Below are 19,923 nucleotides of genomic sequence, written 5' to 3' on the forward strand. Positions count from 1 at the left end.
ACCCCTTTCTCCCTGATAGCAACAGTAGAACGACTCAGAAAGGCTTTAAAAAAAAAGAAAATACTAATACCACTGCCTGTCCAACCATTCAGGACAGTGTAATCCCTTTGGAGAGAAATGATTGATTAACGTTTGACATGTTTAGAATACAGTGTCTAGTTTTTTTTTTTATTTTTATGACAGGTTGATACCAAAGAAGCCTTGTCGTTTCTTGTCAAACTTTTGTAAAAACATGCTGAATTACCATTCAGAGCAAATCACGGTGGCAGAGTGGTACCAGGGGGGTGGTTTGTTTTAAAGGCGGGGCGAAATGGCTTGCTAGTGGTTGATCATCCAGTCCGCCAACATGATTGGCGGCGGAAGTCACCTCGGGCCTCAAACCTGATCTCACATATGAATTAGTTTGTCCGACATTGATAGATGACCGAGGCTGGGGCTGACACCTCCGGGTTTTCTTCATCTCTCCATCTCCTTCCCATCCTGCGAACAACCACGCCAGCCTAGCGGGAAAGCAAAGGATTTCTTGTGCTGCTCTAATAAAAATCCAATAGTTCTCCCCCTTTTCTTGCACTTGATGAAATAGGTGAGAGGCCGGCAGGAGAATAGAGCGAGCAGAGAGGAGCGAGTCTCACTCGGCTAGCTTCTGGCTTCATTACATATATATTATGTTCTGTAGGGAGAGCGTGATGTCAGAACGTGAGGAGGAGGTAATAACACGTGAAGTAGAGCCTTACGGCAACCTGTTTAGGACCACAAACCTCAGAGACTCCTTCTCGTTCAGGGTTCGCCCCATGAAAGCCTGAACTGTGTGAGAAAGATTGAACTGTTTGGACTTGAAGTTTCACATTTTCTCTTTGGAAAGGAGTAGAGAAACTGGAAAGAATATTAAGGTGTGGAACAGGAGAGGACATGGCCAAGGTTTTTCAAACTTAATTTCATTGTAGAATGATTTGACAGTAAGAGGTTTATTTTATTATGGTGACAACTGGAAACTGAATAGTTGAGGATTAGAATATGATCAGGTGACATTGTATGCTTATGCTTATTATATCCTCAGATTCCTGTTCGTGTCTGGGTGTCAAATCTGATGATGTCTTCTGCTTTTGTAGCCCATCTGCATTAAGGTTCAACCTGCTCTGAGATGCTTTTCTTCTCACCACATTGGTAAAGAGTGTTTGTTTGAGTTACAGTAACCTTCCTTTCAGTTTTACCTTACCTAATGTTTTTTGTTGTTTGTAAAAATCCCAGGGTTTCTAAAATTCATAAACCGCCTTGCGTCAGATCACTTATTTCCCTGTGTATGTATGTATGTATGTATGTATGTATGTACGTATGTACGTATGTATGTATGTATGTATGTATGTATGCATGTATGTACGTATGTATGTATGTATGTACGTATGTATCTATGTATGTATGTATGCATGCATGTGTGTTGCCCTGCTACCACATGATTGGCTGACTGAATAACTGAATTCATCCATTCATTCATTCATCTTCTACCGCTTATCCGAACGTCATCGGGCATCAAGGCAGGATACACCCTGGACGGAGTGCCAACCCACGCAGGGCACACACACACTCTCATTCACTCACGCAATCACACACTACGGACAATTTTCCAGAGATGCCAATCAACCTACCATGCATGTCTTTGGACCGGGGGAGGAAACCGGAGTACCCGGAGGAAACCCCCGAGGCACGGGAAGAACATGCAAACTCCACACACACAAGGCGGAGGCGGGAATCGAACCCCCAACCCTGGAGGTGTGAGGCGAACGTGTTAACTACTAAGCCACAGTGCCCCCAATAACTGAATTAATTAATAATAATGTCCTTCAGCCTTGCTGGGGAACCTTGTACAGACTTGAAGAATTCGGTGTAAAGCTGGCAAGGGAATAAAAGCAAGTGAGAGAAAAATAAAGGCAGTAACTCTCTGCTACTAATCTCCACCAACGTGTTGTGGACACACCAACGTACACAGCAGGCAGCCATCCAATCAGTTCTACCTTTCTGCAATAAACCAGACTCAGTCCGGCAGCACTCACACCAGCATGTGGTCGGCAACAACAGCGCTGCTTTCTCACTAAAGAAAACCCAACAGAGTTCACTCCACAATGCAAGCTAAGCCTCTGGGTGGATCATTTGAACAACTGGAATGCTAATATCCAAACGATTTATCCAATCTGAGCCATTACTGTTATAGTGGACGTGCACTGACTGCCTTTCATATACATATATAATAAATAGATAACGGTAATTGCTTTACATGTGATAGGATCATCGTTTTTCAACTTCTATTTCGACAAGACAAAGAAAAAGGGCTCAGATAAGCAGACATTCAGTAGTGAGTTTCTGTCTTCTAGGAAAAACACAGCCGGGTTTAGTCTCCTTAGGGAACGTGGTCAAAAAAAAGTGTTTAAAAAATGCAGAATTCTTGTATAGTGCTGTTAGAGTGGTTGTGAGTGTATTGAGCGCTAGCTGAATACTTACAGCTTGGTTGATTTATTAAAATGTTTTTATCATTTTACATCTAGATTTATGTGTCTATGACTGTTTTTTTTTATTTTCTGTAGTTGGATAACAGCCAGGGCAAGCAGGAAACTATTCCATATTCCCAAAATACAGCTGTAGAAGTGTGACTGGTAGCCTCATCATGGTCTCAGTGGGGAAGATGGACTTCCTCTTTATGTGCTGAAAGTGCACTTGCTGCGGGAGTGCGCATCACCTGTTCTTGGGTCAGTAAGGGCACAAAAAGACACACACACACACACACACACAAATGCTTGTCTTACTATACTTGTTAGGACCTTCCATTGATGTAATTATTAATGTAGCCATCACAGTAAAACCACTGACAGGTGAAGTAAATAACATTGATTATCTTGTTACAATGGCACCTGTCAAACTGATGTGTTGGAAGCAGGAAAAATGGGCAAGCATAAGGATCTGTGCAACAACAACAAGAGCCAATTTCTGGCTTTTATGTGGATGTTCCTTGATGACACCTACCACTTACCCAAACATTGTTACAGACCAAATACACCCTTTCAAAACAACCATATTCCCTAATGCCAGTGTTCTCTTTCATCACACTGCAAAAATAGTCCAGGAATGGTTTGAGGAACATGACAAAGAGCTCAAGGTGTTGACTTGGCCTCCAAATTCTCTAGATGTTAGTCTGTCAGTCTGATCAAGCATCTGTGGCATGTATTGGACAAACAGGTCTGATCCATGCAGGCCAGGTGAAGTCCATGTCTCGACGTGTAAAGAGATGCACTATTTTAGGCTGGTGGTTTTCAGGTTATGTCTGATTAATGTATATTAACACTGTGTTAAAGAAAAATCTTGAAGAATTGTGATACACACACACACACACACACACACACACACACACACTCATCAGGTTTCTGTACCCAAGGCTAATATAGTATCGAGCACCAGTGCCTCTGGCTTCCTGTGTAATGAGAGAAAAGCCAGCATAGAAAGTGTGTGGGCGCTGATAAACAGCGGGTCGCTCAGCCTGTCTGTACAGACTGAGCTAGCGACATGACGTGGCCCTGTAGGGGTCTGTCCACTGCGTGCCTGACTCTCTTTCTCAGACACACTCTAACACATACACACACACAGAAAAATGTGTGTGTGTGTCTGAGAGAGACAGATAGGGTGCACAGAAGTCACTGTTCCTCCAGCAGCTCACACGTTTTCTATTTGCTTTAATTGCACTGACACAGTGGTGACACCACTACAGGCCTGAGCCCGCTTCCCATCTCCGAGCCCGTTCCATGACTTTCATTTATCCTCATATACAGGGAAAAAGGTGTGACTTGCGGCTTTCCGTTCACAAAACAGTGTTTGTGTGGGATGTCAACGCGGATCTTTTCTCCTTTTCGTTTACCAGCTGCCCCATCACTCGGTTTCTAAACTTTGAGTCATCCCATGATGCAATCTGAAATTTGTCAAGTTAAATCGTAATGGCATCCTCTGTCACAGAGCGTCATCCTTTCTGGCAAACACTGAGCACACTCACACACCTCCATCTACCCAAATGTGTTTGCTCGCTGTCAGTGGCGTATGCTTCGAGGGCCATTACTGTAATAATGCATAGTGGGTCCTACTTTAAAGCGGCGGTGGCGCCTGGGCGAGCCGGCTGCTGCACTACATTGGGATTGGCACTTTAAACAACTCGCTCCAATTATGAGCATTTTCATTCCATTACAGCCTTCCGCCAGCGCCCCCCCTCCTCCCCCAGGGGCCTCTAGCGCTCCTCTAGACCAGTGTGGGTGGAATTAATTGGTTGTGTTGCTTCACGTGCGAGCTAGGAACCAGCATCGGCTATGAATCGAGAGACTGTTTAGTTTTTTATTAAAGTTTAGTTTGGAGCTTTTATCACATTTAGGCAGTTAGTGAGTTGTCTGCTAGATTTTTAAACATTATCTCTTAAGCACTAATTGCCTAGTCTGAGTCAGTTTTTAAAACAAAGGGAGAAATATAAAACTTTCTGCATCATTTGGACCTGCAGCTCATCCTGGACTTTCCTAAACTCCTTGATTAGCTGAAGGCTGGACGTCTGTCTGATTGCCACAATTATGTCCTTTCTTCAATTGCCCTGCATTCCCTCCTTCTGTCCCGGTTCCACCGACAATAATCTCACTGGCAGGAGTTCTAAAAGGTGACGCACTAAGCGCAGAATGAAGCCAGATAGCTGCCATGTAAAAGCACTTTGGGGTTCTCCAACAAGTGTAGTCCATATTTTTGTGCACTTCCAGCAGTTTGAAGAAATATGAGCAGTGAATAATGTTCGGGGGAATGAAGGGGGGCAGTGGAAATAAGCAAACGGCAAAAAAACACTGGATTTATTACTCACACTAATGGACAAAATGCATTACAATGCCATTGGTGATATGTAGTGGCACAACACAAAGTTCTTTTGCCATTACAAATTAATGACAAATGATGTAGGGGCCATTTTGCTTATTGTGAAGCATTTCAGCCTCAGTGCTTTCAGCCAAGATGCGTTTTTTATTTATATTTATTTATTTATTTTTTTTTAAAGCAAGGAACGGGGTGAATAATAAACCTGACTTCAATTAAAAGTACACAAAGACACAATATTTGGAGAACCGCTTCACTTGACCTATCCATGTAGCTTCAGAGAGGAAAAAGCTTGTTCTACATCGCTGCAGAGAAAACACGTTTATGCTGAAAGTTACCTCTGTACTGTGAAATTAAAAGCTGAGATGTGAGAAACAAAATGATTACTTTGACATGAGGAACAAAGGGTTGTGTAGCCGTGTGTGGGGGCAACAAAAGGAGGTGAATGTTTAGAAATAACTAAAAAAGAAATCTTTAATCTACAAAAGTTCACGTCCCACATTATGCATACATGATCCCTGGGGAGACAAAGGAGCTGGAAGGAGGAAAGTAAAAGTGGCCTGAGGATACGTTCCTGTGGAGCTACCTCGATTCACTGCACAAACCCAGGCTGAGACTCCACATATGAGGACAATTACTCTAAGTGGATGTGTTTGGCTACTTGTCATGCTAAATTACACAAGTTTGCTGAATTATGGGCTATTTCCATCCGTTTTTTTTTCACCCATCCCCCTGTTAAACGGTTCGATCTTGATGCTGCAAAGTGAGGCTTGGCATCGTCTCGGATGGCTGTGGGGAAGGGGAGCGTGTTGGCATCTTACCTGCAGAACAATAAAAGTCATAATAGCTGGTTCGAGGGTAGAGACACATTCCTGCCGTGAAAAAGTGCCAGCATGAGGCTCTAGAATTTTTACGACTGAGCTCTTATTTTCAAAATAAGAGCTCTCAACGTGTCCCGCATGTGATCTTCAGCTCTGCCTCTCCAACTCATCTTCGGTTTCCACGGAAAGCTCCAAAACAACCCGGGGCGTATTTTGCGAGGTTAGAGAGGCAAGAGGAAAACACTGAAGACATGACTTAATGTTTAACTGTTAATCAGGAAGTGTATCCATCCTAATGCCCAACTCACACCTTTAAAAATTAATCTCTGTAACCACATCGACGACTCTGACTCATTTACTGAGAAAGACAAAGAAACTCTCTTGTGAGTCATTCTGTAATCGGCACATTTTGCACTTTCCTAATTGCGTCCCACCTGGAATGGCTGCAACTGTACAACCTGTTCTCGTTTCTCTCCCTTTCTCTGTCCTATTTTGTTCCTCGCTGTTCTTTCACGTTGTCGCTCCCCTTTTCCATCTTTGTCAGCTGTCTCTTGTTGTCACTCTGTTGCTCTCTGAGTTTAACCTTTCTTTCTTTTTTTCTTCTCTCTTTTTTTTGTGTCCATCTCCCTCCCACCAGATCAAACAAGTCATCATCCTATAACTCATCCTTCGAGTGACCGGATACCAGCAGACCCACAAATCACGCCCAAATTAATAACTGCCATCCAACTGCTACTGCCCCGTTACAGCTCCCCCGCTTTATAGCTTTAACATTGATCACTATTCCACAACAACAAATGCATGACTGTTTATCACGCCAAGTGTTTCTTAGCCGCTAATTAAAACGTCTTTCCAACACGGAAAGAGAGGCTTGATTTTCACCCCACTAGTCTCTAGGGGAGATTTTAATAAGAGCGGATGAGGAATTTATTCAGATCTGAAGGAAAGGTTAGTGATGGCAGGCAGCCGATCACAGCCAATTAGAGAGATGAGTCAGGCTGCAGGCGATCGCTCACTAGAGAGCGCCCTTTCCTGCTGTTCTGAATCATGTCTTAGACATAAACGTTCCAGTGTGAACTTCAAAACCGGTTTCAGTTAAGGGGGAGGCACAAAGAGCTGCCTGTCAGTGTGGAGTTCAGATGGGACACCATGGCACAGGCTGGCACCTTCAGGACACAGATCATGGGAGAAACCATTTAGACTTGAGTTGATAAGCAAAACTGGAGCCTGGGTGTATACAGAGTTTCATAGGAGGAACAAAATCTGCCACTCGTCTTCTTAGATATAGTAAGAAAGTTACAAGAATATTTTCTTGCTGGAAAGCAACATGACTGGATCATGCTGAGGAAATGAAAGCTGAAAGATTATGAACGTGACATGGGGAAGGGGGAAAGGCTTTCAATGCACATCTTGATTGAGAACTCTTAATCATTCAAGATTCGTATGTCAAATCGGCTCATCTGCTCTTTTTATTGAAGGGTCGAAGCAGCCGAATTTTCACGCATTTTCTCAAGAACATCAGAATGAACTACTGTATAACGCATTACAATTTGACTGCCGACGTTGAGAATACAGGTCGTCTAAAGGCTTCAAGGCCGTCAGAAGTTCCAGCGCCTGGATGTCCTGCGTCTTTGACATTTTCATCAGCCTGCTTTCAAAGCCTCCTATGTCTGATAATGGCATTCTCCATAAGTAGCTGGAAAGTGCTGGAACAAGAGAAGATGAAGCACTCGAGCTGTTCTACAGAAATCTGATTACAACACAATGCCGGAATTGAGTGCTGTCTAGTCTAGGCACAACGACAGAAGAGAGACAGAAAAAAGACCTTTAAAAAAAACAACCCAGAAACAAAAAAGAAAGAGCCAAACAATACAGATAAGCCTGTATGGAAGGCTTGTTCATCTCAGTTCTGTTTATCTAGCATGACTGATTCATCTTGCAGAGAGCAGAGAGCACGTGTGTGTCTCACACACCAACTCATTAGCTACGGTCAGGTATAAACACAGATTTACAGACACACACACACACACACGCACACACTGACACACACACAGAGGCATGCAAGTATAAACATCTTTACCTGCCAAGGAATGGATACGCAGATGAAGATGGAGTGACACATTGCAATGCAGCTGTCTCGCCCACATGGCGCTCACAGCACTCCCGCACCTCTCCGTGCTGCATAGACCCTTTGTTTTGACCCACATTGTTTTCCATAATAATCAACCTGATGCTTACTACCTATTGTGTGTATTTAAGCTTGTCATTTTAAGTGTACATTTAAAACAGTACAGGATGTCATGCTTTTCATGTTATTTTATCCTCTGGTGTTTTGATGTCATGGCTTTTTTTATGGGTTTTTATTTAGTTTGCTTTAGAGCTTTACACCACCATGTTGTGCTTCTTAGATCTGGGGTTTTCTTGCTAACAAATTTAAGGTTATGCTTATGGTTTTCTGGCAGTTCCAAAAGTGATTATTTCAGTGTAAAAACATAAACCCTTACAGCACTCATGCAATTTTAGTAATGGCTGTTGTGCGAGTGAACTCGGGCTGTTCAAACATGGGCCGTAACCCATTTTACTAGTATATTGGAAATCGTCTTATCAGAATAAACTAATTAATTATTTTATTTTTAACTCTGTTCAGACACCCAGAATTAATGGCTGAAAATAAATCCTACAAATTTTTAGATGTTAATAAACAAGCACTTGGCAGATCTCAGAGAGGAGAAATGGGTTTGATATCACCATTTACTTTGAAGATCTAAACATTCAAAAAGATTTTATTTTATTTCATGGAACTGTTTTTGGAACTTTTCTATGAATATATTGCCGCACCCTAGTAGGCTAAGTATAAACAGAAATACTCAAATACAAACACTTTATGCCTTATGTAAAGTGTGTACTTTAATATGAGCCATTAACCACCACTGTGGAGAGTGACATGAGAAAGTTATACAGAGCTAAACCCAGAGAGGCAAAAGCAAGACAACTCCAAATAGGAAAAGCAACCCAATCACAGGTAGTTCAGCTCCTCAATGACGGCATCCATAAGGAGGCTGTTGTATCTCCCAGAACAGTTACAAAAGCATGGAGGTGATACCGGGAGACGGAAAGTTACACGAAAGGAGCTGTATAAGGCTGTAGGAGGGCAACACCTCAGCAGCAGAAGAAAAAAACTTGTGGAAAAAGTGTGGAAGTAGTCTTGCTGTCTTAGAACCTTTACAGATCTTTACATGACATTCTGAAAATGTTTTTAAGGCTCGTCCTTTACTTAGTGTTACAGCACTCAGGTAATCACGCATCCTGAAACTGCCACGTACGCAACATCACTACTGAAAAAAAAAGAATACACAGCAATGTATGGAAAAGTACAGCTTTCCTGGAACTGGCTTTTTAACACACAATAGCGTGTGGTTTCATGTATTTCCTGTGTGACCACAGTACAGAGAGCAGATACACAAAAAGAAAGAATGTAAGCACAGGACGACGTGGTCACATTCTGTTCAGACTGAGCGAAGTGTGTGGGCCACATCTCTGCCCCCGAGGCTGGTTTTTACTCAGAATGGGAGAAATCCTCAGAGACTCTTTCCACTGTGGTTAAAGAAGAGTTTTCCATTTGTGTTTGTGTGTTTGTTTGTGCATTTGCCTTTGTGTGCATGTGTGTGTGTGTGTGTGTGTGTGTGTGTGTGCATATATGTGAGAGTGAGTGGGTGTGTGTTTGTGTGTGTGTGTTTTTGTCTTTTTATATATTTGTGAGATGAGTGTGTATTTACGTGCATGTGTGTTTTTGTATGTGTGTATATATATGTGGGAGTGTGTGAGTGTATATGTGAGAGTGTGTATATATTTGAGTGTGCGTGAGTGTATTTATGAGAGTTTGTGTGTGCATGTGTGTGTTTATGCGTGTGTGTGTGTTTTGGTGTGTATATATGTGAGCGTGTGTGTGTGTTTTGGAGTGTATATATGTGAGTGTGTGTGAGAGACTGTGCGTGTATGTACATTTGTGTTTTTGTATGTGTATATATGTGAGTGTGTGTGTGTGTGTTTGCATGTACATGTGACTCACAGGCAATGCGGACGTGGGCCTTGCGGCTCTTGGTGGTACCAGCTGAGCTCCAGGCCACACACTGGCACCAGAAATCCTCAAGTCCAAAGAGCTCCTCCACCTGCTGCCTTGTGATCTCAATACTCGCCTCTCTCACCACCAGACCTGAGAGAAACAGAGTGAGGATTACATCAAATACTTTACTGCTGCTGTAAATCTCTCCAAAATATGTAGAGAAATATCACATTATTCCAGCTGACATGTAAAAAATTGAGCTACTCTTAGAACTGTAAAGAAAGAGAGGGCAGCAAAAGAGAAGGAAAAGACAGAGAGAGTGAAAGATGGACAGAGACAGAGATATTAAGATCTAGTAGGGCAAGAGAGAGAGATAGACAGGTAAACAAACATAAAGTGAAAGATTGACAGAGAGAGAGAGAGAGAGAGAGAGAGAGAGAGAGAGAGAGAGAGAGAGAGAGAGAGAGAGAGATGGAACAAGGAAGTGTGGGGAAAAAAAGAAAGAAAAGATATAGATACAGAGATTGACAAATACAAATACAGAAGGAAACAAATACAAAAGAAATGAAAGAAAGGAGACAGAGATGTAAAGAGAAGAGATGTAGAGACTGATGAAAAAAGAGGATGGCAATAGAGATATAGAGAGATAGATATGAGAAAGATATAGAGCTATGGAGATAAATCGAGAAAGAGAGAGAGAGAGAGAGAGAGAGAGAGAGAGGGAGAGCATGATGAAGAGAGGCACACAGAAAGGGGGAAATAAACTACAGAGAGAAATACACAAAAATATAGCTGCAGTGAATAAGACAGAGTGAGGGATGGAAGAGGAAGGAGAGACAGATGGAGTGATCAGAGGGCAGAGGGAAAAAGGGAAGTGAAGAGAGAGGAGGAGAGAGGTAGAGAGGTACACAGGCAGAGAGTCAGTACATAATTCAGCAGCTACACTGAGCACAGATTAAAAGCTCTGTATAGGATGTTTATGTGGAACTGAAAAACTGCGCCGCTTCACTGCAAGTCACTAAATCAACATTTGTCACCGCCGCCTGTGCTGAAGTTTCGTACAGCAGATGAGTTCGAGCGTTCGAGCTCGCTTCACTTCTATACGATCCACTAAAAACTGCGTACGGACACAAATATATCAACACCAAATTTAAACAAATACAAATTTAATCTTAAAGGGATAGATGAGCCAGGAATAAATATCTGGTTATGGATAGCTATCAATAGCTGGAAAATCAGATTGAGGTGGTTGCCAGGGTTGCGTTTTTTACACCAATAACAGGTTTGTGGACTGGTTAAAAACAGAATTCCACAATCAGAATAAATCCAACACATTTCTGCAAACATACTTTCTGCTTCTACAGACAAAGGAAGTAGTGAAGAAGTGAAGTTTTTTTCTTTTGCTGAGACTTGGCTGCTTTTTAAGGTTAGGGTTACTAACCAGGAAAGGAAGCGTATTACTACTATCTATAGCTACATGTATAACTCACTGGACACACCGTATATATGTGAACACGCACCTTTATGGATTCTGACACTCACTGTGATAAACTGATACCTTTCATACAGTAATGGACACATGATGAGTCACGGTGACCATCTTGGATCTGGATTTTCTTCAGTGTTTGGAAATATCGAGTCCTTAAACGACAGACTCGATCGTTAGACGCGATTCAAATGATTGGATGTGATTTTCGACTGTTGTTTTTAGTGAAACCTGTCGGACTGTAAGTTTTCTCATTTCTCAACACAAGTTATATGATTGATGTTTTTCAGAGTGAAGTCGCTGTTCATAAAGGCGAGTTGCGTCATCGGCTTTACGTGTGATGGAAGCATGAAGAAGCAAAGATGAGTTATCGGAATTCTGGAGACATCACATGACTGTGCCTGATCCATCCATCATTAGCATTGTGTGTAGTGTGTTTGCCCGCAATAACGCAGCGTTCATAAAGCAGAGCCGCGTGGAAGCCTGCAATCCGTCGGGATGCCAGGATGATTGAGATGTCCGGGGCCTCTGGAGCCGGATTTGGAGCCGAAATCCCGTTTGCTAACCCTGGTGATTACTGTTCAGCTGGGCCTCTGATCAAATGAAGGCCAGATCAGAGATGCACTCATTTCTCCATTTCTCTACACTTCATCCCTCTGCAGACTCATTTATATATGATCATGGTGGATTTGGGCAGTGGAGGCGTGCGATTGGCGGACGAGGGTTTGATATCACTAAACAAATCAGGAGCGCTAATGTATCACATCATCTCTCCAGGTCTGAGTCTTCTCTCTCTTTCTTTGTTTTTCTTCCTTTATTGCGAAATAGAGAACTGTGCAGAAAAGGATGGCATGTCTCCGAGCACTGCAGTGTGTATGTTTGTATGTGTGTGTGTGTGTGTGTGTGTGTCTCGGTGCCCAATGAGCCCTGGAGGTGGCTTCCAGCACTGATTGGCTTGCAGAGCCAGAGACAGCAGCCTGAGAAATAAAGCCAGAATAATCCTCCATGCAAATGGTGCTTCCTCTCCACTCCTCCACCTCTCCCACCATCCTCCCAGCTCATCCCTCGCTCCTGGCATGCTGGAAGTTTACCCGTGTGTGTTTGCCGTCATGTTCAGGATCAGACAGCCAGGAATTGTCACTTTAAAGAGAAAGGAGGACAAGGAGGAGGAGGAGGAGGAGGAGATGGAGGAAGAGGAAAACCTCCGTTCGCATGTTGGTTAGAAATATTTTATCCTTCATTTCACATATAGAAATCTATAAACCCTCACAATCATTCTATAAATAGAAATGCTCTTACACTCAGAACACGCATGTTATTCCTCTTTCAGACATCAGCACTTGACTGCTGTCAATCTTCTTTTTTTTTCCTCAAGGTTTGAAACCTGAAGCAGGGATTCAGGCAGCTTTCCCGACAGCCGCCGCTACAAAGTGTGCACTTGACACGTCTCTTTTACATTTCTGACTTTTCTATATTGAAACTTGACACTTTTTTTTTTAAAGACAAAATGAATTAACTATCAAGCATGAAACATGTAAGATAAAGCTTTAAATGACTGGATGGCTAAATGCAAAATCTCACATGCCTGTAATTCACTAAAAAGTGGAAGTCAATTCATTCACACCAATAAGGAATTTAGCATGTCGTGTTTCAGAGCCAAACTACAGCAAGAACTGTTCAGGGTTTTGCATCCATATGTGTCACACTGTATATAGCCAATGTGTGTATGAAGCCAATTTCATTTCTGCTTTGAACTCCACACAAATGGCCACTCGTGAGCTTTTTTATTATTTATTAATTTCTAACCTGCGGTAGGAGAATTTGTCAAAAATTTGGAAACGTGCGCTGGCACTGCGGTGGGCGGGCGGCGTAGCGTACACTCACAGCTGTAAAAGCTCAGTAGGTGGTGCGTGTATAAGAAACAGACACTTCACTTGATAAACTACGGCACACACCTGTGAAATAAAAAGGAGAAATAACTCGGGGCTCCAGAGCGTTTTTCTCCTCTCTATTCCCTATGAACGCTGTGTGGTATGCTATTACAGTTAACACGAGTGCTTCTTGACAGATCTGATCATTAGATTGTGCGCTCGTATCGTTCCAACTCGTAAACGTGTGCAACATTAACCAACTTGCTATCCCTAGATACTGTTATTAACTTCTATCAAGCCTAAGGAGAATAAGCAAGGGAGTGAACTATAAACGGAACACGACCATAGAAATGACTCTGCAAAATATTTAACCCACACTGAACAAAAGGGCTGCATTATGTAAGGAATATAACTGTGTGTTCATCCATCCATCCATCCATCTATCCATCCTTTTTCTGTAGCACTGATACAGGCTCACAGAGAGTGTCCCTGGGGCACACACACACATCCATTCACACACATCACTTCAGCAGTTCAGAGAGAGAGAGGGGGGGGGGGAGAGATAGAGAGAGAGAGGGAGAGAGAGATAGAGAGAGAGAGAGACATAGAGAGAGACAGAGAGAGAGAGAGAGAGAGATAGAGAGAGAGAGGGAGAAAGAGAGAGAGAGAGATAGGGAGAGATAGATAGAGAGAGAGAGAGAGAGAGAGAGAGAGAGAGAGAGAGAGAGAGAGAGAGAGAGAGAGAGAGAGAGAGAGAGAGAGAGAGAGAGAGAGAGAGAGATAGAGAGAGAGAGGGAGAAAGAGAGAGAGAGATAGGGAGAGATAGATAGAGAGAGAGAGAGAGAGAGAGAGAGAGAGAGAGATAGAGAGAGAGAGGGAGAAAGAGAGAGAGTGAGAGAGAGATAGGGAGAGATAGAGAGAGAGAGAGAGAGAGGGAGAAAGAGAGAGAGAGAGAGAGAGAGAGAGAGAGAGAGAGAGAGAGAGAGACTGGTGTACAACTATTTCTCATAACACACACACGCATGCACACACAAACACACACTCACTGCCTCGCTACACACTCCACCTTAAACCACAGTGTGTATTATGTTCATATAACAGCACATTCTTCCATGATGTATTCCTTAATTATCTAATTACTACACTCATTATTTACTGATTTTGTTTTCCACAGGACCAGAAGATGGACTTCAAAAGCATCAACACGTCACAAGCAACAGTACTCAAGTTACAGAGTAAGTAAGATGCATTAACCGATGCCTTATTGAGACGGTAACAAAATACACCGACGTTCGGTGAGACATCCACAGAAATGAGCACTAATCACTCCACTAATCGGTGATAATGAACCTCAGGTTCGCGGATAAATTTAACTACAGGACATGTTTAATTAAAGCAGTAATTTTTCTAATGTGTTGTTTTTTTTCTCACAGATGGAAAAAACAGGAGTCGATGTTCATTATGTTGAGTATTTTATTTATTAAATAGTGGAAATGATTTCGGGAAACTTTCATGTAATTGATGCATTCATTAATTGTGTAAATAAAGTAAAAAATATATAGTGATTTACAGTATATAAAATTGTATATTGTAGAATTATATTGTGTTTTTAGTGAAGTGAATTTATGCTTGTTTTGTGTTTCTGGGGGAAAAAAACAACACATTTTGACTGTATGCCTGTGCCATATAGGACATATATGATGTATTTGTGTAGTCTATACACTGAGAAATCATGGCTTCACTTGCATTATTATTTTTAGTACAATGGTTCAACCATTAAAAAAATGAAAGCGATGAATTTTAATGCATGCTCATTAGACGCATAGTGTCACGTCAACAATTTTTCAATCCCAAATGGCCCCTTGGGAGTTTTGCTATAATTCAAACCCTGGCTAGCATCCAGTATTTCTGTGTTGATGATGTAGCTGTGCTCTGATCTGATAAAACAGGACATCAAAACGCACACACACACGCACACACACACACATTCATATCAGTCTATCTGCTTCAGAAGTAGGATCTCATCCTGGTAAGAACGGTTGAAGGGAATTAAAAGAGAGAGATGGCGCTAACTGGAGCAGCACAGGTTTATCTTGGGACAGAAATCACAGCTGAAAGAGGGTAAAAGAGAGAGAGAACGAGAGAGTGGGAGAGAAAGAGAGAGAGAAAAAGAGAGAGAGAGAGAGAAAAAGAGAGAGAGAGAGAGAGCGATCTGGCTGTGTTAGGGTCACTTTTTTTACAAAGGTCTCTTAAGAGCAGCTATCTTCGCTACGTTCACTGACACGTGGCATAATTGACCTTGTTTATGTGCCGCTACCAAACATTCATTATTAAGGCTGGTGGATTTCCCCAGTGAAGTGATTTAACCTTTTGTGAGGCAGAAAATGAGTGATGAACAATAGAGTATATAAAAACTGACTATGCTTTCTACCTATTACATCATACTTCTGGTCTGTGTTTAGAATTACAGCATTTACGCTAAATAAAACAATGAGTTAGTCACTGTGGAATAGCTGCCATCTAATACGGCGTGCTTATGAATTTTTTAGAAATGTTCCCTATTGAATCTTCCTTTACGTAATTTCTCACATCTTGCCTGTGGGGCTGGCGGAGGAAAACGGATCCCTTATTAGCATGGTTGTCATTATTAGCTTTAGGATGTTATTGATCTGTGAGAGTCAGATGAGAAAGCAGGGAGGGAGAAAGGGATGGAGGGGAGGGGAGGGGAGGGAGAGAGAGAGAGAGAGAGAGAGAGAGGGCACTAGGTTGTTTCGTGCTTTCCAAAATAACTCGCCTCCATTTCACCTCCCAATTGGTGGAGGGGATGATGGTGAGTCCATGGTGTGCATTACACCGCTGCAACTCGACATAATTAACTTAGGTTCATTTGTAGCGATCAATGGGCCGGCTGGAGATTAGCACAAGTGTTGGGGAACGAGGGAGACAGAGAGAGAGAGCAATCGGCATCGCACGTTTGGGATAAGTGCACAACACATCCGAGTCAGGCTGGCTCCTCCAAAGCTAAAAGCACCGCATGAAGTATCCAGTGGCTATTTATTTCCCGGACCCAAATGTGTACAGAGTAACGGAATTACAGTCTCTTGCTGGCTTACTCTGAGTGCTCAGTCAAAAAAAAAAAAAATCCTCTGTTATTTCTCATAGAACTCCGAACTAACAGCATTACTACAATCTGTATCAAAAGTGAACAGCATCCATCCGATTATTCCTTCAAACGTGACCTTAATCAGGTGCGAGTTTAAACCTCCTCCTTCTCCCTTTGTTGATTCTGAGGCACTGGTTAAAGAGAGCGAATCGATGCTGGAACATTTGAGTAGGTGTTTCTCCTTGAAGCCACTTCCAAAAAATCCATTTGCAGTGAGATAATGATCCTGCATACAAGCAAAGGCTTTCGTTCTTTATTTTCCAGAAGAGGAGGAGGAAAGAGGAAAGACTGAGGCATAGAGCCTGGTGCCTGGTGCAGATAACGCTGCAGCTCGGCCCGTTGCTGGCCTAAATGCCTGTTAATCTACTCCCCTACCCAATACAACGAAAGTGAGAGAGGGGGAATGGGGTAGAGGATGAGTGTGGGCATTGGATCATGTTTCTGCCGGCTTGGATGGCTATTGACCAGCCCTCTATCTGCGGTTCTTTTCTGTCAATCAGGGGAAATTAGAGAGGAGTGGAGTAGGCAGAGGCACCCAGAGCCCAAATAAAAGGAGATAAACGGAGTACAAGGAAGAGGAAGAGAGACGAAAGTCGAAAGACGAGAGAGAACATTAAACAGTGGGAGGGAATGGGAGACGGGAAGAGCTAGTTAGATGAGTGATTCGGAGAAATATGAAAAGAGTGAGAGAAGCAAGGCTCGCTTGTGCACCTCATCACACCATCCACCTTTTACACCAAGACGAGGCTGTAACCAGATTTGTGTGTGGTCTTCGTCTTAGCAACTCAACACCTGCTATAAGTCATTCGCTAATTTGGAAGACATTGCTCCAACACTTTTTTCCTTGATCGTATGCTCCCAGCTAAGCTTACACCAATGTTGTGCCTCCTGGTGGTCTTTACGACCTTGGATAAATCTTCTTATCGCACTGTGAGTGTGTGAAGATTTTATAAATGACTCAGGGTTCCTCTTAAGCTTAATTGGGGCAACTTTTAAGGGAAGAAATTTACCAAAGTGACACATGGTTGCCTGCGTTAACGCATTCGGCTGCATCGCACAGCCCTGTCCTTGCTTATTTGTCTACGACTCTTACTTCCCAACATTCAGCTTATTTTAAATTGGTCACTTTGGTATAAAAGGCTAGTTTTCACTCCAGTATGTGCTGCTCAGCTCTAATCTGTATCATTTATGCACAGAAAATTAACTAGTGTGCAGTCTGTCAAGTTTCAGTGTGTTTGCTCAATCAGTGTGATTTTTCTTTTGACCCTGGATGTGGTGTAAAGAGTGATTAGGAGTGTGTACTGAACAAATCCTATCCAGAGGTACTTAAAAAATGGAATAGAAAAATAGATTAGGAGCAAGCATTTGGGCCCTGAGATGCAGAACAAGCTAATCTGGTTATACTGTAGTAGGAACACCAGGGTCTGTACATCATCAATTCAAAGAGCTAAACTGAAAACAGGAATTGAATTTAGTTCCTGTTTGTTTGGTGCGCTTAGTTGGAATAAGCAACAAGTTAGAAGTTCGGGAAGGTGTAATCCCCAAACACTAGGTGCTGCCATGAATGTGTGGGAAGCCCAGATTTTTCAAAATATGTTGTACAGTGTGTCCAAGACTTCAGGAAAAAAACTGTGAATATACATTTACAGTGCTAAAATACAACAATTGGCAAAAACAGTTGATTATAGAGATGTATTACCGTATGCATCTTGCCAGTGCTGGCTGGATGTTTAGTGTCATATTCTATCGCCCAAAAGGAAAAAAAATTAAAAAAGCAAATTGCAGAATGCTTTACTCTTTAGTCCAAGAGAAATGCAATTAGTTTTCATCCTGTCTTATACTGCTGAAGGTGCTGCTGAAAGTACTGCTGAAAATCAAACAAGCATGCAAAAGTAAGTGTGTGTGTGTGTGTGTGTGTGCGTGTGTGTGTGCGTGTGCGTGTGCGTGTGTGTGTGTGTGTGTGTGTTTGTTCTACCCTGCACTATCTAAACCATTTAAGCATACTATTTAAGCCTGGCTCCAATGCTGCATAGTAACAAAGGCCAGCATATATAAAAATAAAAATAAATAAATAAAAAGAATAAAATCCCCCTAAGGGCTTTAGAGCCATTACAGACAACAGGGCCTATTTGATTGGCTGCATTCAGCTGCCAAAGTGGGAAATTGAGTTGTCCCAGTAGCCCACAGGTAGCAATCACACCACTCTCCCAAACACTTTCTTTTCCAATCTGTGCTCTGAAGACACTATTGAGCTGCTGGTTATTAACAGCCCACAGACAGTAAGCAGAATAGCGGCATGTGTTTGCATTCCGCTCTGAAGTGTGTCGCACCACGCCGCTTTCAACTTGAGTGAACAGAGCCATAAAAACATGCCACTCTCATCAGGGCTAAACATGTTACGACGGGATGGCAGTTCAGTTTTAATGAACTGTTAATCGGGGTAATGACGGTCGTTTGCTGTCGTCAGAGAGATATGTGAACGAGGACTCAGATCTGTCATTGTCTGAGGGGGTGAGAGAGAGAGAGAGAGAGAGAGAGAGAGAGAGAGGATGTGAAAAGAGACACCAGCCAAAAAGAACTTGACTCACGAGTCAATATCCCTGTGAATACACAGACAGGAAATAGACATCACATGGGGATGAAAAGAGAGAGAGACAGAGAGAGTGAGAGAGAAACTAAATTCCCTCTGCAAATAATGGGCTTCGTTGTGCCATTTAGATAACACTTTCCACAATAATCGAAAATATGCCGCCTCAGAAGTGGAACCTTTACAAGAAAGTGCTCTGTGATGTTCCTTATCAGAGTGAGTCAGCCAATCATATCAAAGAACGAGACACACAAAACACAAATGACGTGTCTCCAATTTCCAGTTAAACTGCAGCAAGGATTCAAGGATCCTTGGTAGAAATCTGCTAGCTATGTGGACTACGTCCTCTGTCTTTTAAAGAAAATGGTAAAGCTTTGTTTTTGGCATCTGTATCAGATTAATTTGTTGTCAAAAGTGTTTTGGTACACACAGCCGTACCGACAATACTCATTATTTTAAAAGACTACAGATTCACTTCTTTTAAGAAAGTATAAATTACACAAAAGTACAGATGACTACAGGCAAGGTCTGCAGTCTGCGGTTGTTGTTTTATTGTTTGTTTTAAGGAAAGATTACAATTTTTCTGTGGTTGGTTTTTAGAGGAAACTATGACGGGAACTGTAAGGCTAACATGTTGCTAGCAAGTCAGGGAATTGTGCTTGAATCTTCACAACTGTGCATTTGCATTAAACAGACTGTGGTTTAATGATTAGAAAAAACACACCTGACAAAAACTCGCCTAGCAATAATCCTGAAGTGGAATCACATGGTTAGGGTTAGGGTCTCTTATTTGGTAGCATCGTTAGCTTTGTAGCTGAAGTATACAGTACAACTAAAAAAGGCAAAAAACCTTTTTACAAAATGTGTCTTTAACAACCGAGTTATGAACTGAATATTTTTAGAATTGCTTTAAAAAAAAAGACCCACACTTCCACCACACATTCTTTTGAACTTTTATACTTAAAACTTTACTCTCCATTTAAAAGACTCTTCTTTCTCTTTAGTTTGCACAATAATGCTGTCTTTTGGGTCGTCTCTCTGAGTCCCAAGTGTGTCT

The 19,923-nt window shown here is 42.2% G+C and overlaps 1 protein-coding gene across 2 annotated transcripts in view; it reads right to left on the minus strand.

The window, feature by feature from the left end:
- The window catches only part of unc5cb (unc-5 netrin receptor Cb), a 141,041-nt gene that overhangs the window by 54,576 nt on the left and 66,542 nt on the right, over window positions 1–19,923 (minus strand). For both annotated transcript variants that reach the window (XM_060895587.1, XM_060895586.1), the window contains exon 3: window positions 9,766–9,909. In XM_060895587.1, coding sequence (XP_060751570.1) covers window positions 9,766–9,909 — 144 coding nt within the window. The remainder of the gene's footprint in view (window positions 1–9,765; window positions 9,910–19,923) is intronic.

Source organism: Tachysurus vachellii, chromosome 20 (genome assembly GCF_030014155.1).
Source record: "Tachysurus vachellii isolate PV-2020 chromosome 20, HZAU_Pvac_v1, whole genome shotgun sequence".
Lineage (NCBI taxonomy): Eukaryota > Metazoa > Chordata > Actinopteri > Siluriformes > Bagridae > Tachysurus > Tachysurus vachellii.